This window comes from Sceloporus occidentalis, unplaced genomic scaffold (assembly GCF_023333645.1).
Source record: "Sceloporus occidentalis isolate IW3139 unplaced genomic scaffold, rSceOcc1.0.p SCAF_5, whole genome shotgun sequence".
NCBI lineage: Eukaryota > Metazoa > Chordata > Lepidosauria > Squamata > Phrynosomatidae > Sceloporus > Sceloporus occidentalis.
In genome coordinates this window covers 103623939-103640818 of record NW_028316985.1, presented here as the reverse complement: position 1 = coordinate 103640818, position 16880 = coordinate 103623939, and the positions used below count along the sequence as shown (strand labels likewise).

The 16880-nt window shown below is 42.5% G+C and overlaps 1 protein-coding gene across 4 annotated transcripts in view; it reads right to left on the bottom strand.

The window, feature by feature from the left end:
• The window catches only part of LOC149312608 (tubulin--tyrosine ligase-like protein 12), a 30974-nt gene extending 15947 nt beyond the window's left edge, over positions 1 to 15027 (bottom strand). Inside the window, exon 1 of one of the 4 annotated variants that reach the window (XM_089524975.1) lies at positions 14881 to 15027. In XM_089524975.1, coding sequence (XP_089381101.1) covers positions 14881 to 15003 — 123 coding nt within the window. In that variant the 5' untranslated portion in view covers positions 15004 to 15027. Of the gene's footprint in view, positions 1 to 13109; positions 13640 to 14880 lie in introns of those variants that run through there. The other 3 variants (XM_089524976.1, XM_089524977.1, XM_089524978.1) reach the window with 3 other exon arrangements.
• Positions 15028 to 16880: the final 1853 nt, after the last annotated feature.

Sequence of the window (16880 nt, the reverse complement as noted above, 5' to 3'; positions counted from 1 at the left end):
AAAGTATTCTAGCATCACCAGAACAGCCAAATTCAATTGCCAGTCTAGTCTACTTCTGTACATGGAATAACGTGTTATTGGGAAAGCATCATTCTACCCTGGGCTTCATCCAGCAGAATATCTTGGGCTGGCCTTGAAGGCGATATTCAATCTAACACTAAACCAAAAATCTTGCACATACAACATTTTATCATTGCTTCATGCTTCTCTTTCAGTAAGCAGCAGAACAATCCAGGGAAATATTTAACTATAGTGTCCCATGATGTGTGAACATGGAATTATAATTAGATGCTTGCAAACAAGCTAGGATTGGGAGCCAAAGTATGATATCTAGTTTTCTTGAATGCATATTAATCCTAGTTTCCAGACCCCTTGTCATGATGGAAAGCTCTGGCTGAACAATGAATCCTTGTTAGTCCACTCATGTTAGGACAAAAGTAAAGTCAGGCTTGCTTGATGCATGCATATCCCAGCCTTTAAGACTAGGATTTTTAGCTTGACATTATATACAACCTAGGCTTATTTATTACTTGTGATTGGTCCTCATTGAAAAGTATTGTTTACAAGCCTTTTTCAGACAACACAGTATCTATTATGGTTTGTGCCTTTAACAAGTAACTGTGAACTAAACAGAGATCAAAGAGGGCAGGAACTGTTCTCTAAAAACAAAGTATCTTTGAGGCATTGTGATATGACTTCTGATGTAACATTTACAGAACTGAAAACAAATCTTTCTGATTCTATTTTCAATATTATTCACACCATGTCACAAAAACTAGGAATTTTTTTATCTGCAGTAATAGATTTCCAGTAACTGCCTGACCTGGTAACCAACACCAGATGTTTAAAACCACCATCTATATATTACACAATGGCGCCAGTCGAGGAACAATGAGAGCCAGAAAGAGCAGTCAGCACTGTCTTGCAAAGCAAAACCTCAACTGCCAAGGAAACTTTTTTTAAAAATAGGTGGACACATTAAATAATCCAGAATCTATCGTCTTTCAGAGTTTGTGAAGAAAACTGGGGAGAAAAAGGAAATATGACAACTCAGGAGGTTTTCCAATGGTTCCCAGTCCCCAAGGACTACTAGACCCTTTGTCTATTTCATGCCATTGCCTAAAACTTTCAGCTTTATGAAACTCAAGGGACCATGGCACACAGAATTCATGCAAAACATGTGCTTCTCTCCCCTGAACTGGACAACTCCTCTCACTTTCCACCTTGGGACAGGATTATTTTTAGATTTTATGAATGTGTTTCTGTTCAAAATACACATATACCTCAGTTAATGAAGTAGATGTGTTCCAAGATGTTATTTCATTAACAGGCACTTTAATACCAGAGGCAGAAATAACATGGAAAGCATACGGATGGGTTCATACACCACAAAAAAGAAGAACAACGTGTTTCTGCAAACTTTTTATTCAAAACTAACAATTGCCACATGTGAAATTAAATAATGATACCATACAAACATGGTATCTGTTCTTGGCACACTGGGGGTAGGGTGGGGGGATGCCAACTTGCCATGTCAACTTGTTTTTACTGATGTAAATCTTGCATCAGTAAAAACAACAACAAAACATTTTGAACCTTCTAGAAACCAATAAAAGGCATCTTCCAAAATGCAGTGATTGCTTGTCTTGCCTTTTTTCTTTTATCATATAGCATCTCAACTATAGCAAACTAAATGAGCAGAGCTCTTGAGTATATCTATTAAATACATCAAATCTGAACATAAAGGGATATACCCTACAGATCTGGGAGAAGTCTTTGGGAATTCACTGAAGCCACTTCCTATCTGTCTGTTTTGTTTCCTCTAGGTAAGTTTCAATTCCCATCAATTATCTGTAAACATCCCAAGGAGTTAAGTTTCATATCTGGCCAGAAACAGAAAAGCATATACCTGTAGAAAGAGTTGTATAGGGAGTAAATGCAACAATCCAAATGCTACCAGAGAAAGCCATCTTGTACCAAGGACTGCAGAAAAAAAGCCACCTAACCAATCCTAGAAAAGGCTCTCACAAGCAGCCAATTGTATTTAAGGATAAGCTGCCTAAACCTAGTGCTTCAGATTTAGTTTCATACTTGGGAGATCTATGAACATGGTATGTGGACATAGACACCAGCTCTCTAATGAAAATCATAACTTATCACCATTGTGGTGGTGTGGAATATGGTTCTGGATATGAGGGTTCCAATCCCTGTACGCCATGGAAAACCACTACATGACACACAGTCAGCCTCACTCCCACAATAAGGTCACCATGACTTGAAGGCACACAAAAACAAAAAACTTTGGGGAAACCAATGGTTGAATAAGTACAAATGTAGCCAAAATCCACAGCTTGGAGAAGTTATTTCCTGAACTATACTTCCCAGAATGCCCAGATAGTATGGGCCACTGGGAATGCCAAATGGAGATTATGGGTGTTATAGTCCAAAAGGTGCCCCTTCCAAAGTCTGTTCGTGTTCACTAGGAGAGGGTAATAACAGTAATCCTCCACAGCTCCATGGCTCTCCCTTCAGCTTGCAAACTGTCTTTGACATGGATGAGGGAGCAAACTGTTATACAGGTATTGCATCTATCAAAAGACGAGACTGAATATGAGGGCTGGCATACAGACAATGTGAGCTGCAACCAGACCAAAAGGCTTAACCATCATGGGATTTCTCTTCTTTGTATGCTGTGTCACAAAGTGCCACTCCTTTGTGGCTCATATTTGTGACTGGAGCACTCTGTTCCAACAAGTTGCTACTTCTCCTTAAGGGAAGTAAGCCAGGTAAGTTCACAGAAGCTTTTGACTGAATAAATTCCTTCCCATTCCCTAACCTGCTTGTGTGCTTTATAGATAGCAAGACAAATCATATATATTTACACACTATCAACTGTTTCAACAAAAGGTCTCACCCGCTCAACTGCTTGTTCTCAAAAGTCTATATGAATTTGCTTTTCAAAGCAATAAGTATGAAATCTGATCTTCAGAAAATCTCTCCATTGTCCATTCTTTTTAAAGAACAGGTTTCTACTTATCCCTAATGCTTAACAGAGAAAGAGAAAAAGTTGAGGGGAGGAGGAGAGAAGCTGAATGCTCTATCCTGAGCAATTTTGGGGGTCGCTTACCTTTGGGGGAAAAAGACCTATCCTGGGCCTAAAGTGGCCCAGAAGGGACCAAAATTGTGGCAAAATTAGAGATGCAAAGGCCTGGGTGAAAAAACTAAGAAAAAATTGGGAGAAGTTTCTTTTTCCTGCAAAAAAAAAGTGTCTATCTGTCTGTCCAGTCATGGACTATTTTCTTTTAAATGTCTTTAATAGGCATTTTAGAATAAAATATTTAACACAAGGTGTTCACAAATTTAATGCTCTGAAATGATTTCCAAAAATTACACTATGTCTCAGGACCATTTTGAATGACCAGAAGTGATATTGGGATGGTGGTCTTCCTGTTTTGTACCTCCCCCTGAAAAAACAGCAGTCAAGGCATTCTGAAAACAATTTTATTTTCAGCCAGAAAACATGTGTTGGGGTGTTGAGAGCTCTGAGAGACTCATTGGTGGTGGATCTCTGGAAGGCTGCAATGTGCCTGCAAGCCACATAATACTTGCCCCTGATTAAAGGCATGACAAGGCAGGCAGGCAGCTTTTATAGTTTGATCAGCAGCCATTTCTCCTTTTAAACAATCTCCTTTTAAATATAAACTTATATTACCAACTCATTTAACCTGATCCTCAACTATTTTAGCAGAAGCTGATGCATTTATTTCAAGTCCCCAGCGCATTTAGCATTTACAAGGAACACTCTGTAAGAGCTGAAACATGTTATTCTTCAGAAATGGAGGGACCTGTTAATACACCTTACCCAAAACCACTGCTGATTTACTCTTGTAGAGATATGTACCTTTGAAGATACCCTGCTCTAAGTACGTACTTAGTATAGCACTTTTGAGTATTCAGGAATCTATTCCAGAAATCATATCACATATCTACTGTTCACAAGAGCTTCTGAATGATTCAGTCCAAACCAAGAGCTCCATAAACCAGATCTGACTTAGTTACAATGACACATGGAGAGACACAGCTGCTCAGGACTGAAGGAACAAAACTCCTTCAAATAAACTTTTGGGCTCCTCTTAGTTGCTAAGCATCATCACTCCATGATGGCATTTAGCCCTGTTAGTTAACTCTGGTTTCCACCACTCCATGGGCTAGCTATTGCAAAGCTTTAAGAAAAAATGACCTTGTAGATCTTATTTCTAAGCTACCTCTACCTGCCACCATTATCCCAACATCTGTAGCAGAGGTAACAGGAAACTGTGGATGGTATAAGAGCTGATTTTTGCCCTTTTGGCAGGCTCCAACCCCAGGAAAATAGTTGGCCCTCCATCCACAGATTCTGCATCCATGGATTCAACTAACCTTCATTAATATTTATTAGAACAAAAATACCAAAAAGCAAACCTTGATTTTTCTACTTTACTACAACATTGTAAATGGGACTTACACATTCATAGATTTTAGTATCCACGGGGACTCCTGGAACCAAACCCCAGAAAATACCAAGGGCCCACTGTAGTGGAAAAAGAAGCTGGGAGTAAAAATCTCCTGGAGCCTGAGGTATAATTCTGAGTTATCGAGGGGACACCAAGCCACTAAGCAGCTGAGACAAGGATCCACAAGAGAAAGAGATCACCAAGCCTCCCCAGGAGTGGGAAACCTTAAGGTTTGGCTCATATCTTTACTAGCTTGTTTTGGGTGGGGTTGCAGAAGATCAATCTATACACCACTTATTTGCTGGTTTCTCCACTGTAGGACAGTGGACAACACAGGCTGTCCAACTGCTGGGCAGCCCAGTCTCTCAGTGTAGTGCTTCTCAGGCTATGTGATGGGGTTGGGTGGGAAGGGGACATGATTATTTTTTTCAGTGTGTCAGGGACCTGTATATTTGGGCTGGAACTGTTTGCTTACCTGGAAACTTTCCAGGAATTGGCAATGGGCCAGGGACCACAACCTAAAGAGGAGTGTTGTCCCAAAGAATATTGCCTGTTCCTGAAACCAAGTATGCAAATACATGTTTATAGGTATCATTCTTAAAGCACGTATACCAAGGAAAGGGGAGAATGAAAACTCCTCCTGCCTGGTACCTGCTTCCATTCTTCTCTTCTTTGACTTAGGTGCAGCATTTAGTATCCTGTAACAGTGTTTTGCCTACACTCGGAGGCAGAGTTAGTGGTGGGATGAGAGACTGGAAAGAGAATAAAGTCTCCTTTCCAGGTCATTCAAGAGAGGGGCATTTTAAAAACTCTATTATGACACAATATCACCACTACTTCTAATAATGACTAATAATTAACATTTCAAACTTTTTTTTTGGGGGGGGGGACCTGGCAATGTTACTGCTCTAGACTGCAACTTGCAATTCCCCCCTCCACCCCCAGCCAGCATGTAGATGAGCAACAGATGGCTGGTCCTTTGATGATGGAAACACGTTACAAAACTTCCAATATATTGTGAGTAAGTGTGTAGCAACTGAGAACACTTAACAGGTATAAAGTGAAGTGTGTGCCTTCAAGTCACCTGTCAACTTATGTAACTTCATGAACATCAAAGGCTTTTGTTAGGCTCTTCCATTTCTTCCTTGAATAAATACTCTTCAAGGAATTCTCAGAAGTGGTTTTCCATTGTCTTTCTCTGAAACAAAGCCTATAGCACCTGGTATTCCCCCATCCAAGTACTAATCAGGCCTGACCCTGCTTACCTTTCAAGATGAGAAGGGATCTGGAGCTTTCAGAGCTGGAATTGTTTAAAAGAAGATATGCCAATTGATACCAGGTGCTTAGGCTGTATTTCAGAGGAAAGAACTGGCAAAACCACCTCTGAGTATTCTTTGCCTCAGAAAACCCTATGAAATGCACGGGGTGCCATAAGTCAATAGGTGACTGGAAGGTACATACAAACACACCTTAACCACAGTTTTTTAAACAGTGTTCTCTGAGGCAGATGCAATTTGAGAGCATTGCACACATATCATTATAAGGATTCCTGCAAAAGGCACAGAATCACATTGTGTTTCAGATGATCCTCATTCATGTAAGGGCCAACCTACCATAGACAAGTGATGCATTTAGTGCTCAATAACCTCTGTGCATGAAAAAAGAACACTGTAATTAATCCTAATGCACCAGCCTGGAATGAAATCAGTGTACTCTCTGTTTTTAAGGAGTTCCACCTATTCACAGCTCCCACTGAGAGGTGTAGCAAAAATTAGAGAATAAGGAAGCGAGGGAAGCAAACTATGAATCATCCTCAAGCACTGTTATGGTGCCTTATAATTTTGGTTCACAATTATATCCCACTTTCCTTTTGAAAACCAGATAAGCATTCAAGCATTATTCTCCAAATAAAATAGATTCCACATAATAAAAGCCATCACATCTACCAGATTAGACCAAGGTTACATTCAATTCTTCTGGGCGATTGAAAGCTAATTGAAATAAGTGTTGTGACTTGCCTCCAACAGTTATGCTTCTCATCCGCTTGGAGTGCATTTACAGGATGGCATGCAGCACTCTGGAGTCAAATCAGGTTCCAACCTGCAACCCGACTCCAAAAATCTGTCAGAATAGTGGAAAGTACACAACTAAAGAGAGGTTTGTGTTAGAAAATAGCCTTGACTCTCATTTGAGAAAGGTGGGATACATGATGCTATCTATCTATCTATCTATCTATCTATCTATCTATCTATCTATCTATCTCCCATTTTAATATATAGCCTACTCTATGGCTTTCAATAATGCCAGGACATTTGTGTTATCAGCAACAGTTCTGTGAACAGCCAATGCTCATAGCCTAATCCATGCCAGCTCCTCTTGCATTTAATTTCACTCTGAGTTCAATCTACTATCCCATCCATAATCATATATACTGTTTACATACAGTACAACTTAGGGCAATGCTTCATGAATATAATGAAGTGGGCTGCAGGCCATGAAAGCTCATGCTATAATGAATGTGGTAGTCTTTAAGGTGCAACAGGGTTGCTTTGATGTTTTTGCTTCAAGAGGACAACTCAGCTACTGTATGAATTGTTTTTTCCATTCACTTGGCATGGCTAGGCAGAGAACAGGAAAGGGCCAGAGAACTCATGTGACAGATACATCCTGTCTTTATGCTTCCTTCTACTTTTCACACGGTTTAATAGTGTTCCACAAGCAACATATGCAGGATGGCCATACCTTTCTCCAACCCAATTTGATGTCCTCCAAATGCATTGGATTAAACTGATTATCAACCCAAGCTAGGTTAGCCACTGGGGAAGACTGGCCCACTGAATGAGAAACTAACCACAGCTCCAAGTTACACATTTTCTTAACACCTTACTGCATCAAAGTGTGATCCTGTGCTGGTCTGAGAAAGCTATAAAGTAGTCTATACACACTCCTGAATTAATAAATGAACAAACCCCAAGATTTCCTTCCACTATGTTGTCTATACTAATGAAATACTTCTCAGGGAAAATCTGTGATGCTGAGTTCAGAAATCTTACAAATAATCTTCTACTCTGTGCTATATTAAAAAAATGATCTCAGAAGCACAGGACATGCAGTTTCATAAGTCACATTCCACCAACACTTGGGCAACTCCTCCCTGTTCTTGTTTTTATTAATATCCTTTTATTGCAATGACACAAAAGGCAAAATCAGCCTAAAATACCTATGAGCAACTGCTCCAGCCACAACATCTCCTTCAATAACCAGTGAGTTGGAGCCAAGAAGCAAAGTAAAATCATGTGTACTGACATACTTAAGATTCAGAAACCAGATCTTCCACTCCTCTCTTTAACATGCGGACTTTCAACTGCCTGGAACCAAGATGCTGTGCATGTTTGGTAAGCATGGTAAAACAGGGGATCTGTATGAAGCCTGCCCTACTGCAGGTGAGCAGCATGCTCAGATGGGGAGACGAGTCCAACTACTCCTGTTTGCAACACAAATTATAACTCTTGTTTGTTTTTTTCTCAACAAACCAGAGACAACTCCATGGTGTTTGTTTTTTTAAGTGCGTTCATGGTTTGCTCGGAGCTGTGTTTAGGTTCTCACAAGACAATAAACAAACATTACAGCAAAGCTCTGTAGTTTGTTTCAGCTGCTTTGGCTGCAAGTGGGAGAAAGTAAGCAGCATGCACAGCAAGGCAGGGGTTCTGCACACCCTTGGCTTATTGAGTTGTGCGAATGTACTCAAAATGGAATAACATTCGCTCCCTTTTGAGATCAAGCTTAGATTCAGCACAAAGCCAATACCACAACCTACAATACATCAGTCAATACTAATAGCCATATGTCAGGTAATGGAGGGAACCACAGGATACTAGAAGAACATTGGCATGTGGTTTATAGACTATAGCAAGACCTTTGACTGCATAGGGGCTGTATAGACTGGCATCAAAGACCGGCATGGAGGCGGAGTGGGGGTGTGGTGTCCGCAGGACGCACACCCCGCCTCCATGCCAGCGTGATGCCATATGCCCCACCACATGCTGTTAGCATCACGGCACTCCCCTGGCACTGCATACAGATGATGCAGTGCCAAAAGGATGCCCAAAAGGAGCCCTGGTGGTGCAGTGGTTAAATGCCTGTACTGCAGCCATTCACTCGAAACCACAAGGTTGCGAGTTCAAGACCAGCTAAAGGGCCCAAGCTCGACTCAGGCTTGCATCCTTCCGAGGTCGCTAAAATGAGTACCCAGACTGTTGGGGGCAAATTAGCTTACTTGCTAATTAGCTTACTTGCTGTTCACCGCTATGATCTTTGGAATAGCGGTATATAAATAAAACAAATTATTATTATTATTAAAAGCAACGGCAACGGTTGCTATTGCACCCTTTCCGCAACGCAAATAGGAGCCACTTTTTGCGGCTCCTTTTTGCACCATGGAAAGGCCAGAACTGGGCTATGGCGTGCGGTTGTTGTGGCCCCAATCTGGTGAAGAAAGAGGCAGCTGCAGGCCACCCCTTAGGGTGGTCTGTTCAGACCCATAGTTCATAAAAAGTTGTGGATTGCTCTTAAAGAATTGGTTGTGTCCTGATGCATAACCTGTATGCAGAACAAGAGGCCATGATTAGAACAGAATATGAAGAAACAGAATGGTTCCCAATCAGAAAGTGGGTCAGGCAAGGCTGCATTGTATCACCCTATTTGTTCAAGCATTATGCAAAAATATCACACACAGAGTATGTTTGGACTCAGTGAAGATCAGAGCGAAGGAATATCAACAATCCAAGACATGCAGATGACACCATACTACTGCCAGAAAATAGCAAAGACTTGGAATAACTATAAAGAAAAGCCAAGGAAGAAAGTGCTATGGCAAGCTTACTGTTGGAACATTAATAAACCAAAAATAATTACCACAAAGGGTTTACGTAAATTCAGAGTAGATGATGATATAATAGAAATAAAGTTCTCCTATACTTTGGATCAAACATTGATCAGAATGGAGACTGTAGTCAAGAAACAGAAGACCAGGACTAGAAAGGGCAGCTATGAAAGAACTAGGCAAGATCCTGAAGTGCAAAGGTATACAACTGAAAACTAAAGTTAGGATTGCACATACTATCATATAACTATGGGTGTGAGAGTAGATAGCAAGAAAATGTAAGATGTGCTGCTGGAGAAGTAGTTTGTGGATATCATAGATGGCTAAAAAGACAAACAAATCAAGCCTCCCCAGAAGCCAAGATGACTAAGGCACGATTCACTAGAAAAGACGATTAACACCTGGAAAGGTAGAAGGCGGTAGGAAGAGAGGAAGACTGCATACCAGATAGATAGACTTAAGTGCATACAAACAGGCATAAGGGACGTCGTAGGTTTAAAAAGGGGTGTCACTTCTTGACATCCCCAAGCCTAATACATCTTGAGGACGTACAAGATGGCGACGCCCTATCTATATGGGGGCCGCCATGATGGCGTCACGAATGCGTCACCTCCAAACGAGGCGGCGCGGACGTGACGCTGTTGCGCCGCGTGAGGGCGCTTAGTGTGCCCTTTCGTCAGAGGAGGAAGGAGCCCCAAAACGGAGCTCCTTCCTGGTCTTGCGTCGCTGGGCACAGCCTTTAGATGGCTGCGCCCAGCGACGCAAGGGAGAAAGGGGCCAAGCGGCCCCTTTCTCCTCCTCCCCGCCACCACGGGGTGTCCTTGGGGCTTGAAGCCCCAAGGACACCCCTTTCCAGGCCTCAGGGAAGTGGCCTTTTGCCGCTTCCCCGCGGCCTGGAAAGCAGCAGATCGGGGCCTCAGCAGCTGCCGCTCTAACCACTGAGGCCCCGTTCCGGCGGGGAAAGAGGCGGGTGCAGGCCACCGCTTTTCGGCGGTCTGTAACGTGCCATTATCTAAGGAGGACATGATCCTGAGTCTGCTGGACCTGAGCACAACTGTTGAGGATAGGGGTTCTCCTTGATAAAAGGATCTTAGATGCATCTGCATTTGGATACAACAACAAAACTAAGATATGAAGAAAGGTCCTCAGATACATTTATACTATACATAATTTTATAGGTTTATCCCTTTCCCATGGCCTGAAATGACAAAGTATTGGAGGCTTCTTGGGGTGTGATTGACCATATTTAAGCCAAAATTATTTTTAGTGAATGAATCAGACAAGATATTAAACAGCAAAGATATACAACTGAGGACTACCGTTAAAATGTCCAAGCCATTGTATTCTCCATCATTATACAGCTGTGAGAGTTGGAAAGTGAAAAAAGCAGATAAAAAGAAAATCAACTCATTTGGGATGTGATGCTGGAGAAGAGTGCTGAGGATACCATGGACAGGAAAAAGACAAACAAATAGCTCCTAGAACAGATCAACCCTGAAATACCCCTGAAAGCCAAGATGATCAAATTGATGGCTATATCATGAGAAGGCAGGACTCATTGCAAAAGACAATAATGCTGGGAAAGCTTGAGGATTGTAAAAAAAGAGGAAGGCTGCACATCAGATGCATGGATTCAATTAGGGAGGTCATGGGCAACAATCTACAAGACTTAAGCAGAGCATTGGATGATGGAGGTCTTGGAGGTGTATCATCCACAGAGTCACCATGAGTTGACATCAACTCGAGGGCACTTAACAACAACAAAGCCTCAACAACAGTAATGGAGGGGTACAAACAGAGCCCTGGGGGCTGCTACAAGAAATCTGTCCCACCATTCCAAATCAACACTCCTTCTTATCTTCTAGTAAGTATACACTATTACTACTATCTGTCCAATCTTGGCATACAATTACTTTACCCAAATGGTCAATTTCCAGAAACAATAGCATGTGAATTAAGTATATAATGATAGCAAATTCTCCCTGAATAACCCTTAGAGATCCTTGTACAGACAAAGTTTTCAGGATGTGTGATTCCATCAGCTGCCAGCCAGTATCCTTTCAGGCCTTCTGGCTGAGATAAGCTTGTGGCATTCAGTTCAGCAGCAGAACCAATGCTTCCTGGGGAACAGATCCTAAAACTGGATGCCAGGAGGCAGGTGTTCCCTGTGGCATTTTGCATCTAAAAGACTCCATCCTGTGCCACTGGCTTGTCAGCAACTATATTTAAACAAGCAGTGAGGCCATTTGGCATTAACTGAGATGTAACCCCTTCTGAACAAATCTTGCCAAGAAAACCACTGTGAAAGATTTGCTTTAGGGTTGCCATAAGTTGGATACTTGAAGGCACACAACAACATTAATATAAGTGTACCTTATTTAACAAAGATCTAAAACACACTGCAGAAATGATCCTGTTTGAGACTGCTTTAACTGCCCTGGCTCAGTGCTAGGGAATCCTGGGAATGTTAGTTTATTGTGGCGCCAGAGGTCTCTGACAGAGAAGGCTAAACGTATCACAGAACTACAGTTCCCAGAATTCGCTAGCATTGAGCAAGGGCAGTTAAAGTGGTTTCAGACTGGACTATTTCTGACTGTGTTTTGGACCAAACTATTGGATCAAAGAAGCTACTTAAGTCTTTTTACTGAACCTCTTTTTCTCTGCATTCTCTGCCTAGCTAGAGGATTTTAGTAGCATTGGGAGGATGGTGAAGGAAGTCTGGAGAAACCCAGGCTTTCAGAAGAAGGTTGTAGTAGTGTGTCCATAGTAAACAACGCAGTGAAGTTTAAACTGGGACAGAATGGGATTATTCTCTGTTTGATCCTACCGTAGCTGCATGTGCCTGCCTGCTGCTGCCTCCAGAATCCCCTACTGAACATGCATGAAGAGCAAACCAGTGAGAAAATAGCATTCAAAGACATAGCTGTGCAAGTCTGGAGAATCAGTACATAGAGAGATCTTGTAGCACCTTTGAGACTAACTGAAAGAAACTGGCAGTATGAGCTTTCGTAGACTTCAGTTCCCTCAGATGCATTTGGTGGAGTGGAAGCCAGGGACAGACATATATATATATATATGCCATTGGTATGGATGTCAACTGAAATTACAAATCCTTTGTGTATGGAAATGAAGTTGAAAATGAATTGGACCTGCAACTTCATTTCCATACACAAAGGATTTGAACTGACATTCTTACATACCAATGGCATATATATGTCTGTCCCTGGCTTCCACTCCACCAAATGCATCGGAGGAAGTAGACTGAGGTCTACGAAACCTCATGCTGCCAATTTCTTTCTTTCAGTTAGTCTCAAAGGTGCTACAAGATCTCTCTATAGACAGTGAGAAAATAGGAAGTCAGACCTTCCTGCTTCACCAATGGAGAGCCAGTGTGGCTTAGTGGCTTGAGTGTTAAGACTATGACTCTGGAGACCAGGGTTCGATTCCCCGCTCGGCCATGTAAGCCCACTGGGTGACTCTGGGCAAGTCACACTCTCTCACCCTCAGAGGATGGCCATGCCAAACCTCCTCTGATGAATCTTGCCAAGAAAACCCAGTGGTAGGGTTGCCTTAGGGTCACCATAAGCCAGAAACAACTTAAAGGCACACATCAACAACAATCTTCACCAATATGTTCTTAAAAGGGCATAGATCTAATCACCAAAATGGAAATCATAAGAAAATGGGAACCTTGTGAAATAAATAAATGAATAAAGGCTTATGCAAAAGCTTACCTGACTTTTTCTATTTGTTAGATTTGGATAAAAAATTTGGCTGAAACTTGTTGACTTGCTCTTCTTTTTTGTGACCTAGGAACCCACTCCTCTTCTCTCCATGTTATTCCTGCCTCCAAGTCTCAAAGTTTACGTTAAAGGATTACAAAAACCCTGTCACACACATCTCCTTCAAGGCATGACACATTATTCCAAAATACCTTTTTCACAAGCAGCTAGGTAGGACAGATTATTGCCAGATGAAGGTTGCCATAATGCGAGTTGACAACACACACCGACACACAGGGCGACCACACACCCTCCTTTTCCAGGACACATCCTCCATTCTTACCTTCTGTCCAAGAGGAATGTTAAAACTGTCCTCCATTTTGAGCATGACTCAGAAGCATGAATTGACATTTCTATGAGTGCTATTAGCTTTTAGTTTCTAACGTCCTCAATTTGTCCTGAATGTTCTCCATTTTGTGGTGCCTTGTCCTCCTTTGAGGTGAGGACATCTCACTGTGCACACACACACACACACACACACACACACACACACACAAGGAAGCTTGAAAACACATACACAGAGAGACAAGAGGACTTGAAAACACACACACACATAAGAGGTTTGAAAACACAGACACACACAAGGGGCTTGAAAATACACACAAAATATACACAATGGTCTTGAAAACACACACACACATGGCTTGAAAACACTCAGACATAAGAGGCTTGAAAATATACACACAGACACACACAAGGGTCTTGAAAACACACACAACCACAAACACATACAAGGGGTTTGGAAATACACACACACATACAAAAGGGGCTTGAAAACACACACAACCACAAACACATACAAGGGGTTTGGAAATATACACACAGACACACACAAGGGTCTTGAAAACACACACAACCACAAACACATACAAGGGGATTGGAAATATACACACAGACACACACAAGGGTCTTGAAAACACACACAACCACAAACACATACAAGGGGATTGGAAATATACACACAGACACACACAAGGGTCTTGAAAACACACACAACCACAAACACATACAAGGGGTTTGGAAATACACACACACACACACAAAAGGGGCTTGAAAACACACACAACCACAAACACATACAAGGGGTTTGGAAATATACACACAGACACACACAAGGGTCTTGAAAACACACACAACCACAAACACATACAAGGGGATTGGAAATATACACACAGACACACACAAGGGTCTTGAAAACACACACAACCACAAACACATACAAGGGGTTTGGAAATACACACACACACACACACAAAAGGGGCTTGAAAACACACACAACCACAAACACATACAAGGGGTTTGGAAATACACACACACACACACACACACACACACAAAAGGGGCTTGAAAACACACACAACCACAAACACATACAAGGGGTTTGGAAATACACACACACACACACACACACAAGGGGCTTGAAAATACACACACACACACAAAGGGCTTGAAAACACAGACATAGACATACACACAAGGGGCTTCAAAACACACACACACACACACACACACACACACACCAGGCTTCAAAATTTACACAGACCCACACACAAGGGGGCTTGCAAACACCCAAAGGGAGCTTGCTAATGCAGACACATAGAATCCCAGCCCCCCCTTCTTTCCTTCCTTCCTTCCTTCCTTGCTTGCTTCTTTTTCTTTCTTTCTTTCTTTCATTCTTTCTTTCTTTCTCCCTCCCTCCCTCCCTCCCTCCCTTGGTGCCCACCTCGTCCTCCATCTTCCTCCAGAGGCCCCTCCAGAGCCTGGGGGGGACGCCAGAGGCGCTGAGGGCCGCCCCATGGAGGGCCACGAAGGCCTCGAAGGGATCCACCCGATGCTCGCCCTCCATGCTGCTGCTCCTGCTGCTGCTGCTGCTGCCTCTTCTGGAAGGCTAGGCTGGGCCTGGAGGAGGTGCCTAGTGGAAGAAGGGGCAGGCCTCCCTCTGAGGAAGTGGCTGCAGCCACACTGGAGGAATAACAATAATAACACCCCTGGCTCAATGCTATGGGGTTCTGGGAGTTGGGGGTTTGTTGGGGGGCCTTTGAGACTCACTGAAAGAAAGAAGTTGGCAGCATGAGCTTTCCTAGACCTTCATCTATTTGCTCAGATGCTTTTGGTGGCGCAGACACCCAGAGACAGACACATGCTCTATATGTATGCCATAGCCATGTGAGAGTGTCAGTTCAAAATTCAAGGAGCACCTGTGAAAGAGATCTGGGAGTCCAAGTGGACCACAAGTTGAACATGAGTCAACAGTGTGATGCGGCAGCTAACAAGGCCAATGCGATTTTAGGCTGCATCAATAAAAGTATAGTGTCTAGATCAAGAGAAGTAATAGTGCCACTCTATTCTGCTCTGGTCAGACCTCACCTGGAATATTGTGTCCAGTTCTGGGCACCACAATTCAAAAAGGATGTTGAGAAATTGAAGGGTGTCCAGAAAAGGGTGACCAAAATGGTGAAGGATCTTTAAACCGTGCCCTATGAGGAACGACTCAGGGAGCTGGGGATGTTTAGCCTGGAGAAGAGAAGGTTAAGAGGTGATATGATAGCCCTGTTTAAGTATTTGGAGGGATGTTGTACGCTGCTTTGATTGTTTTAACAAAAAGCGGGATATAAATTAAAGTTTTATTTCTTTATGTCATAATGAGGAGAGAGCAAGCTTGTTTTCTGCTGCTCCAGAGAACAGGACCCGGAGCAATGGATGCAAGCTACAGGAAAAGAGATTTCACCTCAACATTAGGAGTACATTCCTGACATTCAGGGCTGTCCGACAGAGGAACACAGTCCCTCGGAGTGTAGTGGAGACTCTTTCTTTGGAGGTCTTTAAATAGAGGCTGGATGGCCATCTGTCAGGAATGCTTTGATTGAGATTTCCTGCATGGCAGAATGGGGTTGGACTGGATGGCCCTTGCAGTCTCTTCCAACTCTGTGATTCTATGATTCACTCATCCCTGTACGGAAGATCTGCTGCTTCCAAACTGAACATCACAAGCGAATGACCTCAGCAGGTTTGCTGAACCCCCGTCCCATCCTGAAACTCAATTGTCCTCTGCCTCCCAGGTCCAAGGTGGTAGAATTCAAAGATATAGCCATGTTAGTCTGTAGAATCAGTACGTAGAGAGACCTTGTAACACCTCTGAGACTAACTGAAAGAAAGAAATTGGCAGCATGAGCTTTCGTAGGCTTCAGTCTACTTCCTCAGATGCATTTTGGTCCAAGGTGTGTCACATGAGTTACGCCAACAATATACTGAGTGTCCATGGTTGTCATGATAGCCTTGAAGTCCTGAGCTGACTCTGTTGAGGAGGCCTCCATGGGAACATGACTGTCTTGGGGCTCTCCGGTTGCACATCTGAGACCACCTCAAGCAGCTCAGGCAATAATAATAATAACAATAACAATAATAATAATAGTTTTATTTAGTATTTATAAATTTTATAATTTTATAAATTTTTATTTATAAAGAAGACTGCTAAGCAGTGGAGTAGATGGTACACCAACAACTTAGTGTGTGCATCTGCTATTCCCTGAGAGTTGGTTCCAGAACCACCACTCCCATGGGGAAGTCTATGGGTGCTTAGTAAAATGGTGTCCCTTATAGAAAATGGCAAAATCAGGGTTTGCTTTTGGAAATACACACACACACACACACACACACACACACACTTGTCCCTCCATGTTTGCTAGGGTTAGGGACACAAGACCCCCGTGAATATGGAAAAAA